We start from the raw sequence: 24,532 nt of genomic DNA on the forward strand, positions 1-24,532 counted from the left end.
GCTAGCACACAGGCAGGGTGGTTCGGCTGAGATTTGGGGTTCTTATTCCCTATCACTATCCTTCTAGGACATGTCATGCTCAAAACTTGGCTTTATGTCAACAGGACCTTCATAGCAGGAAGCAGTGTGACCAGAGATAGTCAGTCCCCAACAAGAGGCATATCACCAGCGCCCTGCCAAGGTCTTCCACATGTTACCTCATTTAGTCTCCCCAGTTCTTCCAGAGGCAGGTATGCCCCATTTTACAGAGAAAACCAAGATTCAGATCAATTTGTTTGCTCAAAGTCACCCAGCTAGTAAGTGGTAGAACTGGGGTTTGAAATGAGGCCTCCGAGACTCTATCTGAAACCTGGACTTTGCGCCTTCAAAGCCCACAATCTCTCCACTTCACCCCAGTGCACGAATCAACGGGAAGAAACCTGAAAAGGAGAGGCTTCCCAAAGTGAGTCAGGGACTAAGCAAGGAGATCACGGCGCCTCCCTGGTCAGTCCTGTCATGCTTGATCCTATTTAACCAGGCAAAGATTCTGATCCCCATTTTACAGATGAAGAAACTGAGGGTGGAAAAGTGAAGGACTTGCCCAAGATGACACAGCCAGATTGGAATCCAGGCATCTTGAGATCTGCCAAACTTGAGGTGCCTACTCTCTGTTGACCAGAACGGACTTCGACAGTTTTGACTGCAGTGAGATCATGGGACACAGAGTGGCAGGGCTGAGCACCCAAGGTTTTCTGACCCCCTAATCCCTGGGAATCCCAAATGCAGCACTTGGGATTCCAGGGGTCCCTCTGCTGTTTCTGCCGCCTGACGCAGGCTCCCCTGCCCACTCTTCTCCTGGAAGCAATTGTGGAGGATGCACAAGAGTCTTTGTCTCCCTGGCATGCATAGGTCTTCAGTGATGTTTAATGAATAATTCCATGAACTACTATTCAAATGTCTCTTCACACGGCTCCATTTTCCCCCACAATGTCCTTGCAACAACTGCAGCTGTGGTGTCCTTATACACAGAAAATCAGGAACACCGCAGCCCTGAATAAACCACAGCCTCCTTCCACATCCTTTGACTCGGCATTCTACCGATCAAGGTGAAATGAGACCAGCTCTCTGGCCTAATGGGGTTTGCCAGGTGCACATCCATTTGTTACATAACAAGTAGGCCCCAAGCCATGGACAAATGGCTACTGTATGAATTACGGATTTATTGTTGATGTCCACACTTCATGAGGTTGATTGCCACAGGGCCTAAGCCACTTAAAACCCTGCCTGGAAAAACAACCCTCCTGGATCCAATGACAAGCCCAGTTATCTAAAGGGGCCATGGCCCATCACGGCTCCTAAAGGCCTGGAAGGTCGGTTCCTTTCCTCACCCTTCTTAGGGAAAACAGAGGGTGCACTTCACATAACAGGGAGAGTGTGTACTTCACATCTTCCAGCCACGAACCACAGCATTTTTCTCCTGGATCACAGAAGGGATAGAACAGAGGGAGGAGACACAAGAGCCATCTCTTTACACTTGCATGGTGGAGTCGCCACTGATTTAGAAACTTCCTTTGAAATGTGTTGAACGGTTTCTATCAGTGCCTACAAACCAAGACATTCCAGTCTTCAAATCCACAGCAGCTTTGCAGAAACTAACGAGATTTGTCTGTGTCACATTATAACAAGACATTTCTAACTTGGGCCATTCCCTGGGGTAAGAGGCACACACTTTAATCTCCTGTGAATCCTGAAAAAAATGTTTCACCACTAAAAGTAATATAGAGCTGCATATACATTTTTTTATTCAAATGTCCTAAATTGGCTGATACCTTTAGCCACTAACTGCAAATAAGGTAGAAACATCAATTTGAAAAACAGTGATATCTTTATTGATAATAATATCAGACCACATGAGGTGGCAGCCAATAGAACACACCAACACAAGGCACAGGTATTAGATCCATTTTATAAATGAGGAGACTCTTATTCCTTCAAGCTTTTTATTTTCATAAACTGGCAAGATGGATGAGAACTAAAAAAAGAATGATGTGCTGTTAATTCTGTCACACCTTAAGGAATGTTCCCTAAGAGACAGGTAGCAGTGGCAGTAGAACTCAGTTTTGGCACCCAGCCAGAAAGGGAAGACAGAATTCCCAGGTACTGTCCCAAATGCTGGCCGACAAACTTTGCATATTGTGTTCAACTTCCCTTACAAGGAATAAAATGTTACACACACACACACATCATATGACCTCGTGCATGTAATAATGTCTGCAGATCTACGTAAACACGTAGAAAAAGATCAGCAGCATAAACACTAAACCACTGTGAATAACTGTTCCCTATGAAGGCAGGTACAGGGATATGGGGCCACTGGGGCTGGGGTAGGGGTAGGGAGGATTGTGCCACAGGCAGGCCTGGGAAGTATTTTCATTTCCACTTTATACCCAAATATTGCCTTCCCTTTTCCCCCATTAGCAGGTTTTACCATTATAATTTTAAACTTCCTTTTAAAACCTCTTAAAATTTAAGAAGTCTTATTTGAAATGAAAAGTAGTTTGCTTTCCAAAAGTCCAGAGATTTTTAAAAAGTAGCATGTAGGGGATAGATAAGCAGGAAGGAGTAAGTCCACCAGGGAGCAGAAACAAAAAGGAGAGAGATGATGTGATGGTGGTAGGCATTATTTTTCTCTTTTGGAATATTTTCTTTAAAAATTACAAAAGCGAATTCACAGAAAAATTAGATCGTGGAGAAAAGAAAACCATTAGTCATTATAAACAACTGCAGAACTTCTAGCCCAAAAACTGTTAGTATTTAGGAGCTTTTAAGTATATGCATATATACACATGCATATGTGCATGTACACACATTTTACATGGCTGCAATAATCAGGCACATTAAGTGAACACATCCCAATTTGACATAAGCATTCTTTCTGTTACCATTTGGTCTTCAGGACTGTCAAGTTCGCAGCTGAATTATATTCCACAGAGTAGGCTATATCAAACTATATTTCTCTATATCTTCTTGTTGGATATTCACTTTTCACTCATAATTAATCCTAAGAGACATTTCTCTCCATGAAGAGTGCTTTGTTTCATGCATCACATAGATCTCTTGGAATAGTTATTTAATTAAAAAGCATAAGCAACTTTTTGGATTTGAGTAAAATTGACTTATAAATGAGCTGTATCCATTTCCAGTGCCACCAACAATATGAGAATGGCAACTTCACCACACCTAACCAGCACTGGGTGGCTGAAAGACTAATGCATTTTTATTACTCTCATAGGCAAAAGTGGAAATTAATTATTTTAATTTACATTTTTGATTGCCAGTGATATTGCCAATTCTTTCTAGGCATATTTCCCAGTTGTACGTTCCCCTTTGTGATTTGGTTTTTATGACCCATGATATGGATTTATTTCAATTCAGAGGAAGCCACAAAGAAAGCTGCAATTTGAGAAAATAGCAGTGAATCTGCTTTTTGATTCACAGAATTCACTGTGTGAATTTGCAGATTCAAATACACTACAAAAGACCTATTCACTATTATGGTGGGGACTTGAACAACTCACAAAAAACTGCACGTTCCTTGGAGCCCTTTGAAGTGGTAGCTCTTCCAAGGAGGGTCCCTCAACAGCAGGAGATGCCCAATAGAGCAAATACGTACTAATGATGGATTCATGTCAATGCAATCCATTGAATGATTGACTAAAATCTGTAATAACACAGATTTTAGCCAATTTCTATACCTTCTATACCTTCTACTAAGAAAATGTACATTTTTTCTTATTTGATAGAAAGTTTTCTTATTTGTTAGAAATCTGAAACAGGAAGAGATTGGGGTAACAGGCTGGGCAGTGCCTTCTCTCCAGTGTGAACAAACAGTGACTTACAAGTCCATCCTTGTGCATGCTGTGATAGGACTGTGTGTCTCACACCTGCCTCTGCACCTAGAAGGGCAGTGATAATAGCCCCTGCTGCTTCCTCTCCTAGCAGCTGAGTGATAATAAAGGGCACGATGGGAATTAATCAATAATAATTGCCAAATGACATGCTCAATGCATTTTCAATTTTCAATCCAATTGGTATATCTCAGTGGTTCTCAACCAGAGGTGATCTGACCCCCAAGGCACATTTGGCAATATGTGGAGACATTTTGAATAGTCATGGCTGGAGCAGGGCTGTTGATAGAGAGACCAGAGATACTGAAAACATCCTACAAGGAGCAGGGCAGTCCCAACAACAGCTATCTGCTCCAAAATGCCAATAGGACTAGGTCTGAGAAACTTTCTATTTCTGTCTAACATTCCCAGTTCTAGAGTTCAAATTTGTAAAATTCTACTTTTTTTACCTCTGAGTTGTGTCATGAATCAACAGTAAACATATATATGTATATATATGTGTGTATGTGTATACACACACACATATATATATGATTGTGTTTTTACTGATTGGCTTGGTAAATTAAACTATTTATTCCTACATCAGCTGTGAGGACCAACTCACTCTTGGTTTTGAATAACATTGAATATTAGACATTAACCATCCCCATACCTGTTCCTTCAAAGCAGATGTTAACTAGTATTGTTGAATATTTCCAACAAACATTTCGGGTGCTCAGGACACAGTCCTTTCTTATGTGTAGCTCTCTATGTAACCTGTGCTGTTTTCCCTCCTAACTATGCCCGAATGCATGAATTCAGTGGCGGTTATCGCTTACCTACTGTGTCTCAGAGTCATTCCACAACCTCCTTAGGATGCCTTCATCGTTTGGCTCCTAGGAAATGAAAAATGCACTTCCTTTGAGCTCTACCACCCCTTTAAAATGACTAAGTCAAAGCCATTTGTTCAGAGCCCCAACAGGTAAGACATGGAGGTGACGCCTGTGGTCCCCACTCGCTGTCCTGCAGCTGGCAGGTTGTTTCTAAGAGTCCCACACAAGTTGCCTTCGCCCTGCAGTTCATTATTCCTTTACGATTGTTCTCTTCTCCAGAAAACCCATTTCCCTTAGACTCAGTGAAGATTGTTTTCTTTCCCTCCACACAATTAAGAAAAGCACTTCCACAATGCAGTCATTTTCTTTCCAGGAAGCATAAATCAGCACACTGGCATCTTCCTAAGAATGATTTCAAGAAACCCTCTGCTAGGACTGTCTCTCCAACTTCACAGGCTGCCCAGGGCTGCCAGACTCACCTGAGCTGAGCAGCGTGGGATCCAGAAGCAGGCAGCACTCAGCACCTCTGTGGTCCTGGTGCCCAGGGCTGACTCTGTGGGGCTCCTCTTCACTTGGGGCTGCCACTCCCTGTCGCACGCTTTCTTTCTCCCTTTCTCTCCTGCAGCACAACAGCAACTCGTGGCTTTTCCTCTAAGGGGCGGGTTGTCTCCATTTCCCACTCCCACGTGTGGGGAGAGCAGCCCCACCGCAGGCTCATACCTCTGCAGTGTTCCCCAGGCCCGCAGGGGGGCAGCAGAGCGACCCCGGGAGCTGTGGAAAGATGGCCGACCCCTTGGAGTTAGGAATTCCCGCGGGAAACATTTCATTTCAGTCCCTTAGGCACTAAACCTAGGGACTTAGTTCTGGTGCGAGCCCCTTCTCACCCCTTGCCCTCCCTGCATGTTGGTGGCACACGAGAAAGAGTGGGCCGAACAGCGGCTGCTTAGGAAAGAGTGTGAAGGTACTCAAAGTGGGCTGAGGATATGAGAGGTGCCCTATGGACTTGAGGACTGCCAGTAGAAAAGGGATTAAATTGATTCCCGGTCATTGCAGACGCCAGATCTGAGACAGAATGAAGTTACAAGGAGGCTGAATTGTGCCCCATGTCATAAACTTTATAACAGTGGCCTTCTTAGACCTGAAGCAGGCTGCTTTGTGAGGCTGTTGTGTGTTGGTGTTGTAAGCAAGCACCTAGCAGTAGAAGTTCTCAACTGCTGATTTATAAGAAGTGCCAGAGATTCTTTATTGAAATGCAGATTCCTGTACCACCTCCCAAAGATTCTCAATGTGTAGGTCTGGGCCTGGGCCCAGGAATCTGCAGTTTAGACTCTGCTAAGTCTCCTGTAGGTGCTCCATGGACCACACTTTGAGAAACTGACGTCACGTGACATTAAAGGCATTCTCCAACCCTGACACTCCAGGTTTTTTGTTGTCATTTTGGTGGAAGAGGCCAGTCTACTGGGGAGGGACTGGGGTGAGGCAAGAGAAGAGACTATTATGTAAAATGCAAGGAGCTGCTCCCTCTGAAGCTACCCCTGCATTGCACGCCCCTCTCCAGGCTCACTCTAGGGCTGGCCCTGCCACTCTCCCAGTCCTGAATCCAAGGTGACCACTTCACACCACAGGACAGGGTGAGGCGGAGGAGCAAGGGGAGGAGACCTGCTGGAGGAAAGGACATACAGTCACAGTCACGAGCCACATACCAATGTTTCAGTCAATGATGGACCACACAGATGGTGGTTCCTTAAGATTATAATGGAACTAAAAAATTCCTATTACCTAGTGATGTCGTAGCAGTCATAATGGTGTAGTGCAACACATTACTCATGTGTTTGTGTTGATGTTGGTGTAAACAAACCTACAGCACTGCCAGTCACGTAAAGTACATACAGTTATGTACAGCACGATACTTTACAGTAATAAAAAAAACCAAGTCACTGCTTTATGTATTGACTATACTATACTTTTTATTATTATTTTAGACTCCTTCTACTTATATAGATATATTAAAAAAAGGTTAACTGTAAAAATGCCTCAGGCAGGTCTTTCAGGAGGTATCCAGAAGAAGGCATTGTTATCATAGGAGATGACAGCTCCTGCCTGTTATTGCCCCTGAAGCCCTTCCAGTGGGACAAGAGGTGGAGATGGAAGATAGTGATACTGATGATCCTGACCCTGTGTAGGCCTAGGCTAAGGTAATGTATGTATAATGTATGGGCTAATGTATGAGTCAAAATTAAAAAAAAATTATAAAGTAAAAAAGTTACAGTAAGCTAAGGTTACTTTATTATTAAAGAAAAATATTTTTAATAAATGTAGTGTAGTCTAAGTGTACAGTGTTTATGAAGTCTATAGTAGTGTGTAGTAATGTCTTAGGCTTTCGCATTCACTAATCACTCACTCACTGACACACCCAGAGCAACTTCTAGTCCTGCAAGCTCCATTCATGGTAAATGCCCTATACAGGTGCACCATTTTTTAATCCTTCATATCACATTTTTACTGTACACAATGTTTAGATACACAAATACTATGTGTAGTATTTTCTATGTTTAGATACACAAATACTTACCATAGTGTTACAACTGCCTACATTATTCAATACAGTAACATGCCATGGTCTCTGGCCTTTTGGGAACAGTACTGGTCCCTAGCCTTTTAGGAACCAGGCCCCACAGCAGGAGATGAGTGGCAGGTGAGCGATCATTACCACCTGAGCTCCACTTCCTGTCAGATCAGCAATGGCATTTGATTCTCATAGGGGCACAAATCCTTTGTGAACTGTGCGTGCCAGAAATCTAGGTTGCACACTCTTTATGAGAATCTAATGCCTGATGATCTGAGGTTGAACGGTTTCATGCCAAAACCTTCCCCATCCCCACCCTCGTGAAACTGGTCTCTGGTGCCAAAAAGATTGGGGACCACTGGGTGTGTAGTAGGCTATACTATGTGAGTTTGTGTGACGTTCACACAGTGGCAAAATTGCCTAATGTCACATTTTTCAGAACACATCCCCATGGTTCAGTGATGCATGATGGTACTTGAATCTTCTCTTATCTCACATTGAGCGAGTGGAAGCAGAGTGACTGAGGAGTGAGGTCAGTCTTAAGGCTTCCCTGCTACAATGGTGGGGGTCCGGGAGCACACGGTGACCATGAGCCTGGCCTGGACGTAGCCAAAAAGGGGCAGCAGTCTTTTTTGAGCACATTTTAGCCCTGACATCAAAACAAACAAAATTTCAGGTGATGAGGCAGTCTTGCTGGGAGTCCAGGATGGGAGAAAATAATGGCAGGTCACCCAGGAGCTTTTCCACATGTCCCCAAAGATGCAGCAAAACATCAAAGAATATTTTTCTGTGAGTACAGAAATAGGAGATTTTTGTGGGGGAGAAAGTAGGAGTCTTTGGAAAGTGATTATGAGACTCCAAAGCTAATGATAAATGATGGTAATGATAATAGCTCTATCAGTTAGGAAAAATAGGAGGAATTTGATATGGGGAATTAGTTACAAGAGCCATGGAAGAGCTGAAAAATCATGCACGATGTCATGGTGGAGTAACCCAGAGATTAGCAACTGACAGTGGAAGCAGTTGCTAACCCTAGAGATGTGAGTGGAAGACCACCACTGGAAATGCTGCCCAAAGCAAAGTAGGTGAGATTAATACCCCCACTTCACAGATGAGTAGCATAAGATACAGAGAGATTAAAGGCATGTGGTTACTAAGTGTGTAATGAACTTCAACTCAGGCCATGTGATAGAGTCCACATATGGCACTACTACACTATTGCCATATGAATAAACGGCACATTAGGGGAGATGACAGTAGAATTGAGTGAAAGTTGAATTCAGAGTATAAATTTTTAAATGCTTGTCTTTAGTTGAGGTGGTTCTCCTGGTAAAAGTGAGTTCATTCATTCATTGAATAAATACTGCTGACTCCAAGCCAGATACTGTGAATAAAAAGATTACTTAATAAAATCCACGTATCCTATAAGGAATTTTGATGCAAAAGAGTAGTGAGTGAATGAGCATGTGCCTGAGTATAATTACAAAGGCAACTGTGAGTTAATGAGGGTAGGCCTGACTTCTTGATGGAAGCTGTAGAAATGAACCGAGATGCTAAAGTTGCCCAAAGACCAGGTTGTGCACCCCAAAAGGGGCAATCAGAAAGCCAAGGGACACTGATGAGTGTTCACTCTCACTTTTCCCCAAGATTGCACAAAAGGTTGTCTTTGTCTTCATCTTTGCTTGTGTGTTATTCCCCAACAACTTAGTTCTATGTAAACATCCTAATTCTTTTCATGCTTTCTTTGGAAGTTTTCCATTCTGATGTCACTCTTCTATTTGAGTCACCGTTTCTATATTTACCATCTATTCATCCTGATGGCTTCCTAATTTGGGAGAAAACCTTCAGGGTCCCTCACTTCGACTTCTACCTGAGTCAAAAAGCATTTCAATATGTTTTCATTTTCCTTTTGACTTTTCCCAGCATTTTAATTTTCCTGAGGACAATTTAAGAAAAAGAGAAACAGAATGCGTGGTCCCAAAAGTAGTTCACAGTCAGGAAGAAGAAGAGTTAAACGACAGGCAACCCCTGACCCATGCTGCAACCTTGAGGCCATTATGCTAAGAAATAAGCCAGCCACAGAAAGGCGAATGCTGTATGACTCCACTCACGTAAGGCACACAGAATAGTCTACACTCATAGAAATGGAAGTAGATTGGTGGTCACCAGGGGCTGGAGGAAGGGGAGCACAGGGAGCTGCAGTTTAAGGGGTGTGGCATTTCAGTTTTGCAGGATGAAAAAGAGATTGGTTGCACAACAATGTGAATATTCTTAACACTACTGAGCTGTACATTTTTCAGTGGTTAAGATGTTGAGTTTCATGTTATGTGTATTTTAGCACAATTTAATAAGCAAACAAACTCCTGGATCTGAGAAGCTGGGGGAGTCAAGGCCTAACTTTCTAAGGGCCCTGTGGAACCGGGCAGTTGTCCAAGGTGCTCCGGAAAATCCCGGGGTCTCTTCAGCCCCAATTTCAGCGGTCGCAGAGGCCCTGTGGAAGGATGCGTGGACACACCACTGCCAGGTTCCCTGCCTCAACCCTTTTACTCAGGTCTGAAGTGGCGCCTTGGAGTAGACATGAGGAAAGGAATAACTCTTGTCTTCGTGTCCTTAACCTGGGCTCCAAGGCCGAGGGTCTAAGTTCCCAGGGGCGAGTGTCAGGGTTGGGAAAATGCACAACGCCACCTACTGGCGCCTCTTTGCCCTCCCTCCCCGCCGCTTCCTGCCGTCTGCGGTCTCTCAGTGGGACCTGGGCTGTCTCTTTCAGAAACAGGATGGACGCAGTGGCTCATGCCCGTGACCGAGCACTTTAGAAGACCAAGACAGGAGGATCGCTTGACACCAGGAGTTCGAGACCAGCTCAGGCAACGTATTGGGACTAAAAAACAAAATAAAAAATTAGCTGGGCGTAGGGGTGTGTGCCTGTAGTCCCAGCTACTTGAAATGTTCCCCTGGGGAAAGAAAAACCCTTCTGTAATTTTGTTTGAGATTGAATGAAGTTTATACACAAATTTGGGGAGAATTGGCATTCTACTGCTATTATCAACTACAATTTTACCTTGTTTCTCTCTCCCCTCTTTATTAGGTATTAAGCCAAATCACCTATTAAGTAATGATTATTTCCTTCTAATATTTATACTTGTTTTATTTCTTTGCCTAATAAATTGGTTATTATTTACAAAACGGTGAATGCTATCCACTTCTTTATTTTAATAATGTCTTCTGGGGGTATTTTTAAAGAATGTAAAAACTAGACAAGGGCCCTGCCCAGTCAGAATGCAGGCACCAGTCAGCTGGTACACTTACATCAATGAGCATTTATGAGCACACAGTAAGCCCTGAGTCTTTTATCATCAAGCATAATGTTTGCTGATTTATCTTTTTTTTTTGAGACGGAGTCTTGCTCTCTCACCCAGGCTGGAGTGCAGTGGCGCGATCTTGGCTCGCTGCAAGCTCCGCCTCCCGGGTTCACGCCATTCTCCTGCCTCAGCCTCTCCGAGTAGCTGGGTCTACAGGCGCCCGCCACCACGCCCGGCTAATTTTTTTGTATTTTTAGTAGAGACGGAGTTTCACCGTGGTCTCGATCTCCTGACCTCGTGATCCGCCCGCCTCGGCCTCCCAAAGTGCTGGGATTACAAGCGTGAGCCACCGCGCCCGGCCATGTTTGCTGATTTATAATAAATTAAAAATAATATTTTAATTCTTACTTTACCAATAATTTTTTCTCAGGATAGAGTTAAAGGTCTTCATAACTTGGTTTGGACCTATCTTTCCAGTCTGATATTTCTCAACATGGCTCAGCAAGCACCTAGCCCCACTAAGTCCTTCAGCCACTGTCCAGCATTTAAAACGCCCAGTCATGTGAAACAAGGGTTTCCGGATCTGATCCCCGCGGCTCCCACGCCCTTCTCGTGGGCTGTTCTCTAAGAAACCCTTCCCACTAATAACTTGGAAAAGCACCCAGTTTTCAGGATGTGGCCTAGTCCATATCTTCTCTGAAGTCTTCTTTGACTATCTCCTGCTTTCTGTGCAATCAATTGAACTCCAATCAAGAAAGAGTTGGTCCCTTTCTCCTCTGCACACCCCCAGTGTATCCTGCACACACTTCTAGTATGGTGTTTTTTACACTATATTTGTATTTGTTTCCATTTCTTCTGCATTTGTGGACCGTGAGCGCCTCCTAACACTGAGCACAAGGTTTGATGCTTAATTAGCACTTGACGAATACTTGTTGAGTGAATAAATGAATGAAAAAATGAATGTCACTCTGAGCACAAAGATTTATCATGTAAAACTAATATTTTTTAAAACGTTAAATGGTTGCATTTTCATTCCCCTTAACTTTTGATACCATGGTAAAGAAAAGAGCAAATATCTCTGTTCTGATGATCTATTGGGGCACAACCACGCCAAACAAAGAAGTATGAAAAATTATGACCATTAATTATTATACCGTCTCTCAGTTCTAGGGGTTGGCAGGGCTCCGCTGGGAGGTTTTCACTTGGGTCTCTCATATGAATGCAGACAATGGCTGGGGTTGCAGCCATCTAAAGGCATCCTCACTCACATGCATAGTGGCAGCTGACGCTGGCTGTGGCTAGAACCTCAGCTGGGGCTGTGGGCCAGAAGACTACATGTAGCCTCTTCATGTACCCTGGGCTTCTTCCCAGCACAGGGGCTAGGATTTAAGAGCCAGTGTACTAAGAGAGATCCAGAGGAAACCATTCACCTTTTATGATCTAGCCTCAGAAACAGTGGTGCGCTTGTATTTATCAACCAGCTGTGTGTGTGTGCGTGTGTGTGTGTGCGATTTGCTGGCCCCCATGATATAGATAATCTCTCTGTGGTTGTTTTCAGGCTGTGAGCACAGAGCTGCGAGAAGATTAGCATTCTCTGTTTAGCTGGTAGGAAGCGCTCCAGCACCCAGCTGCCCTCGGCAGTTCCACAACATCAATTTCCCTGCACTCTGTGGGTTGAAGCAACCGAAGGCTCACCTGGGTTCAAGTGGAGGGGATGACTCTGCTCTTGATGGTGGATTGGACAGGTCACAGTGTAAAAAGAGCATATGGATGGGAGATGTTAAAGCCAGCTTTGGAAAATCCAATCTGCCACAATCACCAAGAACAAAGATCCAAAGGAATTCACAGAAGAAAATGGAATGTAGAGAAATTCCCCTGAAATTGGCAAGGTGAGGAAAAATTCTTCCTTCACTGGAAGAAGAAAATGGGAGGAGAAGGCAAGGATGAAACCTCTGCTGGGATAAAAAGTGTGACGGGGAGAGGCAAAAGAATAGAAACGGGATATGTATAGAGAAAATCTGAAAGTAGAGGTCTTTTCCCCTGCTTTTTACTTGAAACTCTAGAAATAGAACATTTATTTATTTATTCATTCATTCATTCATTCATTCATTCAATAACTATGTGTATTATGTGTCAGACACCGTTCTAAGTTCTGGGAATGAAACAGTAAACAAAATAAAAATCTCTGCTACATTCATTTGCTGCACTCATTTGCTCCCCTAACAAAGTACCACAGACAAGGTGGCTCAAACAACAGCAATTAATTTTCTCATGGTTCTGGAGGCTGGAAGTCTAAGATCAAGGGGTCAGTGGGATTGGTTTCCTGTGAGGCCTCCCTCCAGGCTTGCAGGTGGCTGCCTTCCCTGTGTCTTCACCCTGCGTGTTTCCGTGTCCTGATTTCCTCTTCTTGTCAAGATACCACTCAGATTGGATTAAGGCTCACTCTAATGACCTCGTTTTAACTTCATTACCTCCCTTGCAGTGAGCCGAGACCATGCCACCGCACTCCAGCCTGGGCAACAAAGTGAGACTCTGTCTCAAAAATAATAATAATAATAATAATAATAACAACTTCATGACCTCTTAAAGGCTTTATCTCCAAATATAGTTAGTACATTCTGAGGGACTGGGGATTAGGGCTTCAGCATATGAATTTTTGGGGCCACAACTCAGTCCCCCTCACCTGCCTCCATGGAGGTTATATTCCAGCACCTCACAGGACACCCTTTTACCAACATCACGTGGCTGAAGCAGAAGAGAAATAGGGGGAATGGCGCACCCAGAGGGAAGCCTGCAGGCAGTAGCATGCTCCTCGAGGGGGGTAGACTCTGTGGAGCAGGTCATGCTCCTGAGCTACCCATGGGATTGGGGTGTTGCTCTTCTGCAGCTGGAACCCAGCCTCACATAGCTTTTCCCCTGCCCTCTCCTGCTTCCTTCACTCCCCGGCTCCAGAGAGCCTTCCTCATCCCCCAGTAGATCACAGGCACTGCTTCGAGAGACTTGTAAAAACAGTCACACTGCGTTACACCAAGAGGCACTGATACCTGGCTGACCCATACTTCCTGGTGTTAAATTAACCATTATACAGATAACAGCCTGATCCCTCTAGCATACAATGATATATTCCACTTAGAGACAGAACATAATCTATGTGGTGTTATTTTGAGACACTATGTCTGGTTTCCCATCAACCATCTTTCTATTGCTTTCAAAACCAATGGATCAACTTGCCAAACTAATCACTTAATTAGGAACGTGAAACGGTAGTTTCTTTCTGATTCTATCACTCCTTCTACATAGACCCGTCAGCATTCTTCTCCAAAGCTTTCCCACATCAACTGGGGCTTTGGCGTCATGGTGTACAGTTTCTAAAGAAAAGGCAGGATACATTATTCATTTTGTTGTTTCATTTAATTTTCAAATTTTCAAAGAAATTGACTTAATAGCCTTAATTGTCACCTTAGATAGTGACAAATGAGTTTTTTCTTTTTCATTTTTTAGTATCATCAATTGTTAGAGATTCCATGGATTTCAAGCAATTATAAACATTATTCCTTTTTTTTTTTAACAGAGTCTTTTTCTCTGTTGTACAGTGCAGTGGCATGACCTCAGCTCACTGCAACCTCCACCTCCCAGGTTCAAGTGGTTCTCATGCCTCAGCCTCCCAAGGAGCTGGGACTACACACAGTAATTTTTGTATTTTTGTAGAGACAGGTTTTGCTATGTTGGCCAGGCTGGTCTGGAATTCTTTGCCTCAAGTGATCCGCCTGCCTTGGCCTCCCAAAGTTCTGGGATTGCAGGCATGAGTCACCATGTCCGGCTCCCTGGGTCCTTTTGATGTGACATAAAAGTTTCCTTGCCTTCTAAACAAAAATATGTCACAAGTTCACGTTATACTTTCCATCCCCTGTGCCTAGAAAATAGTCACTTATTGGTGGAGCCCTGGCTCCTCTTGGTGGGAAGTAGTATTAGAGAGTAAGATCTGTCGATAGGGGGTATGCATTGCTTCTGTGATATTGTTGCTACCGGCCCATTTCAATAAACAGAGCTACACCATATCTATTTTTAAAATCATGAGTACTTTTTGATATTTAAAATTTAAATCTAATACTATACTCTTTCGTGTAATTTGATTTTTATCATTGTATCCCTTTTATAGTGAAAATTTTTATTCCTAACATTAACATAATTATTTATATGCTTTGTCATACAATAGAAAGAAATGTTTCAAAGTCACAGTACAGCACTTCTACAAAAATAAAATGACTGAGTTTAAGTTTCAAATTTATTTTAAGTTCTTTTCCTCTTTAGAATATATCCCGCTAAGGAAGGTGAGTCAAAGAAGTGTGCCCTAGGATCATGTGAAATAATCCCTCCTCTGTAGGGGTATGGTATATATTTGATGTATGGTTATGTTCATGTGTTCGTTTCCAATTTTAAGATTTGTTTAAAAGAAGAGGTACTACAGCACTTTGGGAGGCCAAGGCAGGCAGATGCCTTGGGCCCAGGAGTTTGAGACCAGCTGGGCAACATAGCAAGATCCTGTCTCTACAAAAAGTACAAAAATTAGCTGGGTGTGGTGGCGTGCACTCGTAGCCCCAGCTACTTGGGGGACTGAGGTGGGAGGATCACTTGAGCCTGAGATGTGGAAGGTGCAGTGAGCCATGATCATGCCACTGCACTCCAACCTGAACTACAGAACGACATCTTGCCTCCCCCACAACCAAAAAAAAAGAAGAGGAAGAAGAGGAAGAAAGAAGAAGAAGAAGGAGGAGGAGGAGGAGGAGGAGGAGGACGACGACGACGACGAAAAGGAAGAGGGAAGTAGGACGAAGGAAGGAGAAGAAGAAGATAGAAGAATCAGAAGAAGAAGAAGAAGGAGGAGGAGGAGGAGGAGGAGGAGGAGGAGGGAAGAAGAAGAAGAAGAAGAAGAAGAAGAAGAAGAAGAAGAAGAAGAAGAAGAAGAAGAAGAAGAAGAAGAAGAAGAAGAAGAAAGAAGAAGAAGAAGAAGACGACGAAGAAGAAGAAGAAGAAGAAGATTTGTAGTCATTTTTTTTTCTTTCACTTAATAATGTAACCTGGGAATCTCTCCAAATCAGCATGAAAAGACCTTTGTTTTACTTTTTTTTTTTTTTTTTGAGACAGAGTCTTGTTCTGTTACACAGGCTGGAGTGCAGTGGCATGACCTCGGCTCACCACAACCTCCATCTCCTGGGTTCAAGCGATTCTCCTGCCTCAGCCTCCTGAGTAACTGGGACTACAGGCGTACGCCAACATGCCCAACTAATTTTTGTATTTTTAGTAAAGACAGGGTTTCACTATGTTGGCCAGGCTGGTCTCAAACTCCTGACCTTGTGATCTGCCTCCTTGGCATCCCAAAGTGCTGGGATTACAGGCGTGAGCCACCGCGCCCAGCCTGTTATATATATATTTTTTTTACAGCTGCATAGTACTTTGCTCTGTGGATGTGCCAGTTTATGTAAGTGGTTCCCTACTGCTACAAAATTGAGTTACTTCCAATCTTTTGGAATTACAAACGATACTCCGATGAATAACCTATACAAGTATCTTTCTGTAATTGTGTACATGTACCTGCTGGATAAATTTCTAGACATGGAATTGCTGGGTGAAAAGGCAAATTCACATGTAATTTTCTTAGTTTCTGACAAATCCCCATACATGGGGGTTATAACAGTTTGTATTCCTACCAGCACTGTATAGCAGGGCCTATTTCCTTCCAACTCTGCTAACAGAGTGTATTGTCAAACTTTTGGATTTTTCCCAGTTTGATCGATGAGAAATGCAATGGTTTTCTTAATCAGTTGCATTTCTCTAATTATAAGTATGGTTAAAAAAATTTTTCATACATTTAAGAGCCATTTGCATTTGTCTGCAACCAATTTGTTCATATCCTTTGGCCATTTATCTATTGGGTTGGTGGTCTTTTTCTGCTCAATTTCAGAAGCTCTTTATAAAATGGGCACTGTGGATATAGCAGTGAACACGACAAAGTCTCTTCTTGCACAAAGCCTGCTTCCAGGGCATGATTCCTTTATGGCTGGTGTGGCTAGAAACAGTTCTCTTCTTTCAGTACAGAGACCGAGGCCATGAGCAGTGATGATTATGTCATTGTCTTCATCTTTGAGCAATTTTCCAGTTTGATCTACTTTTCCAGGAAAATACAGTTGACCCGCAGCCGGGCGCAGTGGCTCAAGCCTGTAATCCCAGGACTTTGGGAGGCCGAGGTGGGCAGATTATGAGGTCAAGAGATCGAGACCATCCTGGCCAATATGGTGAAACCCCGTCTCTACTAAAAATACAAAAAATTAGCCCGGCGTGGTGGTGGGCTCCTGTAATCCCAGCTACTTGGGAGGCTGAGGCAGGAGAATCGCTTGAACCCAGGAGGTGGAGTTTGCAGTGAGCCGAGATCACGCCATTGCACCACTCCAGCCTGGGTAAAAAAAGTGAAACTCCGTCAAAAAAAAAAAAAAAATACAGTTGACCCTTCAACAATGAGTGCTTAGGAGCACTGAACCTCTGCATAGTCAGAAGTCCATGTGTAACTTTCAACTCCCCAAAAACTTAGCTACTAATAGCCTAATGTTGACTAGAAACAATAGCATAGTCAATTAGCATATGTTTTGTATGTTATATGTATTATCTACTGTGTTCTTACAATTAAGTAAGCTGGAGAAAAGAAAATGTTAAGAAAATCCCAGGCCAGGCGTGGTGGCTCACACCTGTAATCCCAGCACTTTGGGAGACTGAGGCAGGCAGATCACCTGAGGTCAGGAGTTTGAGACCAGTCTAGCTAACATATAGTGAAACCCCATCTCTACTAAAAAATACAAAAGTTAGCTGGGCTTGGTGGTGCATGCCTGTAGTCCCAGCTACTTGAGAAGCTGAGGCAGGAGAATCCCTTGAACCTGGGAGGCGGAGGTTGCAGTGAGCTGAGATCATGCCATTGCACTCCAGCCTGGGCATCACAGCGAGACTCCATCTCTCAAAAGAAAAAGAAAGAAAAAAGAAAATATATTTACTATTCATTAAGTGTAAATGGATCATCATAAACGTCTTCATCCTCATCGTCTTCACATTGAGCAGGTTGAGAAGGAAGAGGAAGGGGAGGTGTTGGTCTTCTTGTCTCAGGGGTGACAGAGGCCAAAGAAAATTCATGTATAAGTGGACCCTCACTGTTCACACCTGTGTTGTTCAAGGGCCAACCATAATATATCCCTAATGGAATAAATTAATTTTCCAACATAGGGGAATGTACACTCTGGCAGTAATTAAAAATTGTGTTCTCAAAAATGTTTAAAGAAATTGGGAAGTGTAAATGATATATGAAAAAGCAAGCCACAAAACAGCATACACAGAATAAAACCAATTGCATAGAATATATGTAGTCATAAGGATAGGAAATATATTAGAATAATATACCCCAAAATGTTCATACTGGTTACCTTTGAGTATTGGGATATGGTTGATTTTCATTTTCTTCTTCATCTTTGCTCTATTTTCTGATTTCTTTTTACAATGAACATGCATTACCTTGAAAATTGGCAAGAATGGTAAACTATTTTTAAAATAATAGCATTGAAAAGATTAAGTTAAATTTGTGTCACTCATGAGGCACTGATTTTAAAATATTTAAGTTAAACTGTCTATCTTGAGTGAACAGAAAATATTGACTTTTGTACAAAGTGTGTGGCAGGGGGAGAAAGTGTATCCTTTTCAATCCAGTGAGCTCGCTGATGTTAACTGGTTTATTTTCTGTACTCCATTCACACTCAGCAATAATAATCTTCTTGCTATTTCCTCCAGAGGCTGTAAGGCTTACCCAAAATAGCAAACATTTTATGAACTGTGAATCACTGAGGATCCCAAAGTTTCATGTATGAATACTTACCCAACCCATCTAAATCAACGCCAGCTCAATTTCACATTTCTATCAGTGCATGATCACTTTCCAGGTATTGAGGCTGGGTACTTGAAACCTTTCCTTCACTTCCTTCATCTTCATGCCATGCAACCATTTGATCACCTTTTGCATCTTTCTTCAAAATATTTATTGTAGCAATCTGTTCTTCTCTGACTCCCCAGCTATAATGCTCATTGTGACTCAGGCTATTTGATGCCTATGTTATTATAGTAACCTTCTACTTTAGAGAGGTATGGTCTCTGAGCAAAACTGCCTTGGTTCAAATTTAGGCTCTACTTCTGTGTAGCTTTAGGCAAGTTTCTGAAATTCTCTATGCACTTCCTTCTTCATATGTAAAATGGAAATGGTATTAATACCTAATTTATTAATTTATTCTTAAGATTAAATGGGCTATATATGCAAAAGTACTTAGGACAGTGACTGAGTGCATAGCAAATGATCAACAAATGTTAGTTATTTTAATTATTATTATTGATTTATTTACTGCTACTTTGGGCCTTTTGGTCAGGTCAACATTCTAAAGTTCTATTATGTCACTCTTTTGGTTATAATCCCCATGTGAGTATTGCACTAGATAAAGGCTGACTAGGTTGTTTTGGGCAAAATATCGTATTTCGAACAACGTGAGGAATTGGACATCTCAGAGATACCTAGGCAGGGAGAAAAATTTTGAGACCAAGACCTGAACAAGCAATAAAGACAGTGGAGGTGAAGATTCTTTTCCCTCAAATTATTTGTTAATTTCAAATTGAAAGCAGTGAATGAAAGGCTGAGAAGTTTGAACAGAGATTTCAGCAATGTAAAGAGGTCTAAGGGATAAAATTGCACCTAAGGATCTATCAGGGAGGAGAGGTTCTGAAAAACATCACAAGCTTTTGTTTGAAGACAGGGTCAACTAAAGAAGCATATCTCACAAGAAGTGAAGCCCAGTTTAGAATTATCTCAATTCCTGACTGGATTAAAGTAATTGACTTCTAGCCTCTCTGCCTACCAGAAGCAAAAATAAATACCTCTGGAAGAAGTTAACATGCTGAAGAGCCTCAGAATATTGGCACTCTATCAAAATAACAAGCCGTATAAGAAAATAAGTTTTGACAGAAAACCAAGAGGGAAAAAAAGACAAGAGAAACATATCCACAGACGAACTAGATCTTGAATAATAATAAGACACAGACTTTAAAATAACTATAATTAATAAATGGAATTAAAAATCAAGATGGATAAATTTGGTACCAGGAAAACTGAGAACCAAATGAATATCCTAGATTGGAATAAAATTTAATAAATAAAATAAAAATTGAATAAAAACAGTAGATTAGACACTGCTGAAGAAAGAATAGTGAAATGGACTATAGGACAGTAGAAAATATACAGACTAAAGCAGAGAGACAAAAGAATGGAGAATTAGAAAAGTGCATAAAAATGTTAATATAAGGAACCCAGTGAAAATGTTTAACATATATGTTATTGGAATTCTGTTAAGTGAAAAAGAGAAGAAAATAAGATGACATATTTAAAGAAATACGTCCAAGAATGTCCTAAAAGTGATGAAGGTTAGTAAGATACAGAGATGTAATCACCTGATGGGTTCTTCCTGCCCCTGCACAGAAAAATCAATTCACTGAGACCACAGCACTGCAGTAAATTAAGAGTTTAATTGACAAGAGGCCAGCTATATGTGAGATGGAGTTATTACTCAAATCACTCTTCTTGAGGCTCAGAGGTTAGAGTTTTTATAGATGATTTGGTGGGCAGGGGACTTCTGATTGGCCGGGGATGAAATCATAGGAGTGTTGAAAACGATTCACATGCACTGAGTCCGCCTTTGGGTGGGGCCACAGGACTGGTTGAGTCATAAATCATGGATTCAGGCAGGATCAGTCGATTGCCAGAAAGTCTGAAAAAAAATCTTAAAAGACCAATCTAGGTTCTACAGTAGTGATGTTATCCACCAGAGCAATTGGAAAGTCATAAATCCTGTGGCCTCAGGCCACATGACTCCTGAGCAGTAAGGGATTATAGAAACCATACCTACATTTTATCAGAACTCAGGCCCCTCCTATAATCCTAATTTTGTGGCCTTTCATTAGTCTTACAAAGGGTGGTTTCAGTTCCCCAACAGGGAAGGGATTTGTTTTAGGGAGGGATTATTATCATCCTTGCTTCGAAGTTAAACTATAAATTCCTCCCAAAGTTACCTGGGCTTACACCCAGGAATGACCAAGAACATCCTGGAGGTCAGAAGCAAGATGGAGTCAACAATGTCAGATTTCTCTTACCGTCATAATTTTGCAAAGGTAGTTTCAATCATACAAGAAATACTTCAAATCTCAAGCGTGAAAATACAAAGTAAAGCACATCTGGTCACATCAAAATAAAGCTGCCAAAGACAGTGAAAAGTGAAAAAGAGAAGAAAATAAGATGATATATTTAAAGAAATATGTCCAAGAATGTCCTAAAAGTGATGAAGGTTAGTAAGTGAATTCATTTCTTAACTACGTTTTGAAATCACATTACTATGAAATTCTCTATAATGTAAAGAACAGGAAAATGAAAGTGGCATTTGTTTACACAGCAGTGGAAACACACTAAGCAAACCATTCTACTGATAACACCTGTTAGCTGGCATTAAAAAAAGGTAAAAGTATTTTCAACAAATAAACACTGAGAGATTTCATCACAAGACCCATACTAAAGGCAAAGTCTTAACATTGGCTAGAATTTTAAAAAGCATACTTCCTTCAAAAAGTAACAATTAGACTGATGCTGACTTCTCAACAGAAACAACAGAAACCAGACTAACTGAAAGAAAATAACAACTAACCTATAATTCTCTAACCAGTAGAAATATGCTTCAAAAATGAAGGCAAATGGGATTATAAAGGATAATACATCTGAATAAGAAAACAAAGGCACTTCTATTTGGATTTCAGTGTGGTGTAGTACCTAATTATCTTTTCTTCCTTTCTATTAAAAACTTAGAGCCAATATTATGATAATACAAATTCATCAGAGACAAATGTTGATTGTTATCAATTGTTTACAGAGATTAAAATTCATTTCTTATCTATGTTTTGAAATCACATTACTATGAAATTCTCTATAATGTAAAGAACAGGAAAATGAAAGTGGCATTTGTTTACACAGCAGTGGAAACACACTAAGCAAACCATTCTACTGATAACACCTGTTAGCTGGCATAAAAAAAAAAGGTAAAAGTATTTTCAACAAATAAACACTGAGAGATTTCATCACAAGACCCATACTAAAGAATATGATTTTTTGAGTACCTGAAAAATTATCCCAAACAGAAGCACAGAGATGCAGGCAGAAATGAAAAGCATGAAGAAAGGTAAAAATATGGGTAATTACAAATGTTATGTTGACTAGCAAAATCTTGTGGAGTCTTGAATATACGCGGAATTAAAATTTATGACAACAAAATGAAAAAGGTAGAAGGTGTATAAGTGGAGTTAAAATCATCTAAGATTCTAGCATTATCAGAGAAGCAGTAAAGATAAAAATCCATTAGACTTTAACAACTCAAGGATGCCTATTGTAATCTCCAGAATAATTGCTAAAAGAATGTATAACTAATGACATAATAGAGGAAAATGGAATAATAAAATTATTTAATTAATCCAAAAGAAAAAAGGAAAAGTAACATTTAACAGGTAGGACTAGAAAAAAAATGGTAAGAAAATAGATTCAAATCTAATATAAATCAGTAATTATATTAAGTGTAAATATTTTTAAAAACCAAATAAATGATAAATTGTATTAGAGTAGAAAAAACAAAACTCAACTATATGTTCATCACAGGAAATACACTTTAAATATAAGGGCACAGAAAGGTTGAAATAAAAGGATGGAAAAGATACACCATGCAAACACTAATAAAAGCTGATGTGCCTATACCAAGATCAAAGTAGAACTTAAGGAAAGAAGTATTACTAAAGATAAAATGGTGGCATTTTATAAAAATCAAAGTGTCAATACACCAAGAAAATATAACAATTGTAAATATGCATGTATCTAATAATATAGCCTCCAAGTATATAAAACAAAAACTGACCTAACTGAAAGAAATAGATCTGCAAGTACATCTCTCTCAGTAACTGATAGAACAAGCAGCCAGAAAAATCTATAAGGATATAGAAGATTTGAACAACATAGGTAAAGACTCAACCTAATTCAGACAGAGAGAGAGAGAGAACACTGCATCAAGCAACTGAAGAATACCAGTTATTTTCAAGTGGACATGGAACATTTACCACAACTGAATGTATACAGGGCCATAAAGCAAGTCTTAGCAAATTGAAATGATTGAAATCAGAGTATACAAACCATACACTTTGTGCAAACCATAATGAAATTGAGCTGGAAATCAGTGACAAAAAGGTAACTGGAAAATCCCCATATATTTGGAAATTAAGCAATGTACTTGTAAATAGCCAATAGATCAAGAAGAAATTCCAATGGATATCAGAAAATATTTTAACTGAATGGTAATTAAAAGGTGACATATCAAAACGTGAGACGCAGGTAAGTGTACTTAGATGAAAATGTTGTAGGACTTTCTCCTCAGTTCAGCTAAAAACCGGGTTCTTTGGGTTCTTGTCACATAACCAGGAAAGATTAGGCTTGTGGACACATAGAAGGGTAAGAAAAACGAAATTTATTGGGTGTAAAGGGAAAAAAACTCAGCAAAGCGAAAGGGGTTCCTGTTAACAGGCCCCCATCTCACAGACTGAATCCTAGGTTGCCACCCAGAAACATGAGAGGCCAAGTTCCTTCCCCCACTGCAAACAGTGGGAACTTCCAGAGGTCCCGCCCCGTCCATCCGGTGGCAGGTCGGAGGTTCTCCCGGGAGTCCTTTTTACTTGGCTGTTTCGGAAACTGATAGTCTTAAGCACACATATTAGAAAAGAAGAATGATTAAAAACCAATGATTGAGACTTCCAGAATAACTGAGTAAGGGTTAGGATGGATTCTTTCCATCCTCAAAGAATTTTTACTATTTGACCTGTTTGGCAGTTCACTGAAAAGCTTCCTTCACAGAACTTGTCTTTATTTGACTTGACTCAGAGCTTACTCTGTGCAAATAACCCTATCCTCAGGGCATTTGTAAAAAAATAAAAGTGGTAATTGTTTAATATCATAGCTGCCTGATTTGGCATTACTAGTTGGGTTTAACCAGACGCTTGACCAACAACTGAAAAAGAAAAACTGGAGAATAAGATGGAGACTTTGAAAAGTTTTGATATATTCCTGAGAATTTGGGTCACATGCATGTGACTGTGCACATGGCTGAGAAAGACCTGAGAAGGCCATAATCTCTCACCTCAGGCTGACTTTGAGGCTCTCACAAGAAGGAAGTGAAGGCTAGGGAGAATCGTAAACTGCCTGCATGATCACTAAAGGTATGCCCAACCTGCAACCCCGACCCCCAACCACACACACACACACACACACACACACACACACACACACACACACAACCTCAGCAAAGGAAAGGAGACACCAGTTCATGGAGATCGGAGATCTCTGTCCAGTCATTAGTTGATCGTTAAGCTAATAAGCAGACTTTAGTGCCCACACATGACAAAAAATATAGATTTCATAGAATTTGTCCAAGAAAGTCACTAAATGAACAAATAGCAACAGCAACAACAATAAACGCCAACAACAAAACTTGGGAGTGGAAATCTCATTTTTAGTTACTATATTATTTTAAATGTCCAACTTCAAAAATTTTTGAGGCATAGAGAAACAGGAAACCCTTTATTGCAAACAGAGTTACATATAAGGGGGAAAAGCAGCCAGTAGAAACTGTTATTCTATTTTTTTTTTTTTTTTTTTTTTTTGAGACAGGGTCTCACTCTGTCACCCAGGCTGGAGTGCAGTGGCACGATCATAGCTCACTGCAGCTCAACCTCCTGCACTCAAATGATCCTTCCTTCCTCAGCCTTCCAAGCAGCTGGGACTACAGGCATGCACCACCACAACTGACTAATTTATTTTAG

The 24,532-nt window shown here is 41.1% G+C and overlaps 1 protein-coding gene across 3 annotated transcripts in view; it reads right to left on the reverse strand.

The window, feature by feature from the left end:
• Positions 1 to 24,532, reverse strand: part of LOC129464004 (transmembrane protein 272) — a 201,710-nt gene that overhangs the window by 26,975 nt on the left and 150,203 nt on the right. The window contains exon 1 of one of the 3 annotated variants that reach the window (XM_055244803.2): positions 18,028 to 18,136. The exons of the other annotated variants lie outside the window; for them this stretch is intronic. Coding sequence (XP_055100778.1) covers positions 18,028 to 18,112 — 85 coding nt within the window. The 5' untranslated portion in view covers positions 18,113 to 18,136. Of the gene's footprint in view, positions 1 to 18,027; positions 18,137 to 24,532 lie in introns of those variants that run through there. 3 annotated transcript variants of the gene reach the window in all.

Source organism: Symphalangus syndactylus, chromosome 15 (assembly GCF_028878055.3).
Source record: "Symphalangus syndactylus isolate Jambi chromosome 15, NHGRI_mSymSyn1-v2.1_pri, whole genome shotgun sequence".
Classification (NCBI taxonomy): Eukaryota; Metazoa; Chordata; class Mammalia; order Primates; family Hylobatidae; genus Symphalangus; species Symphalangus syndactylus.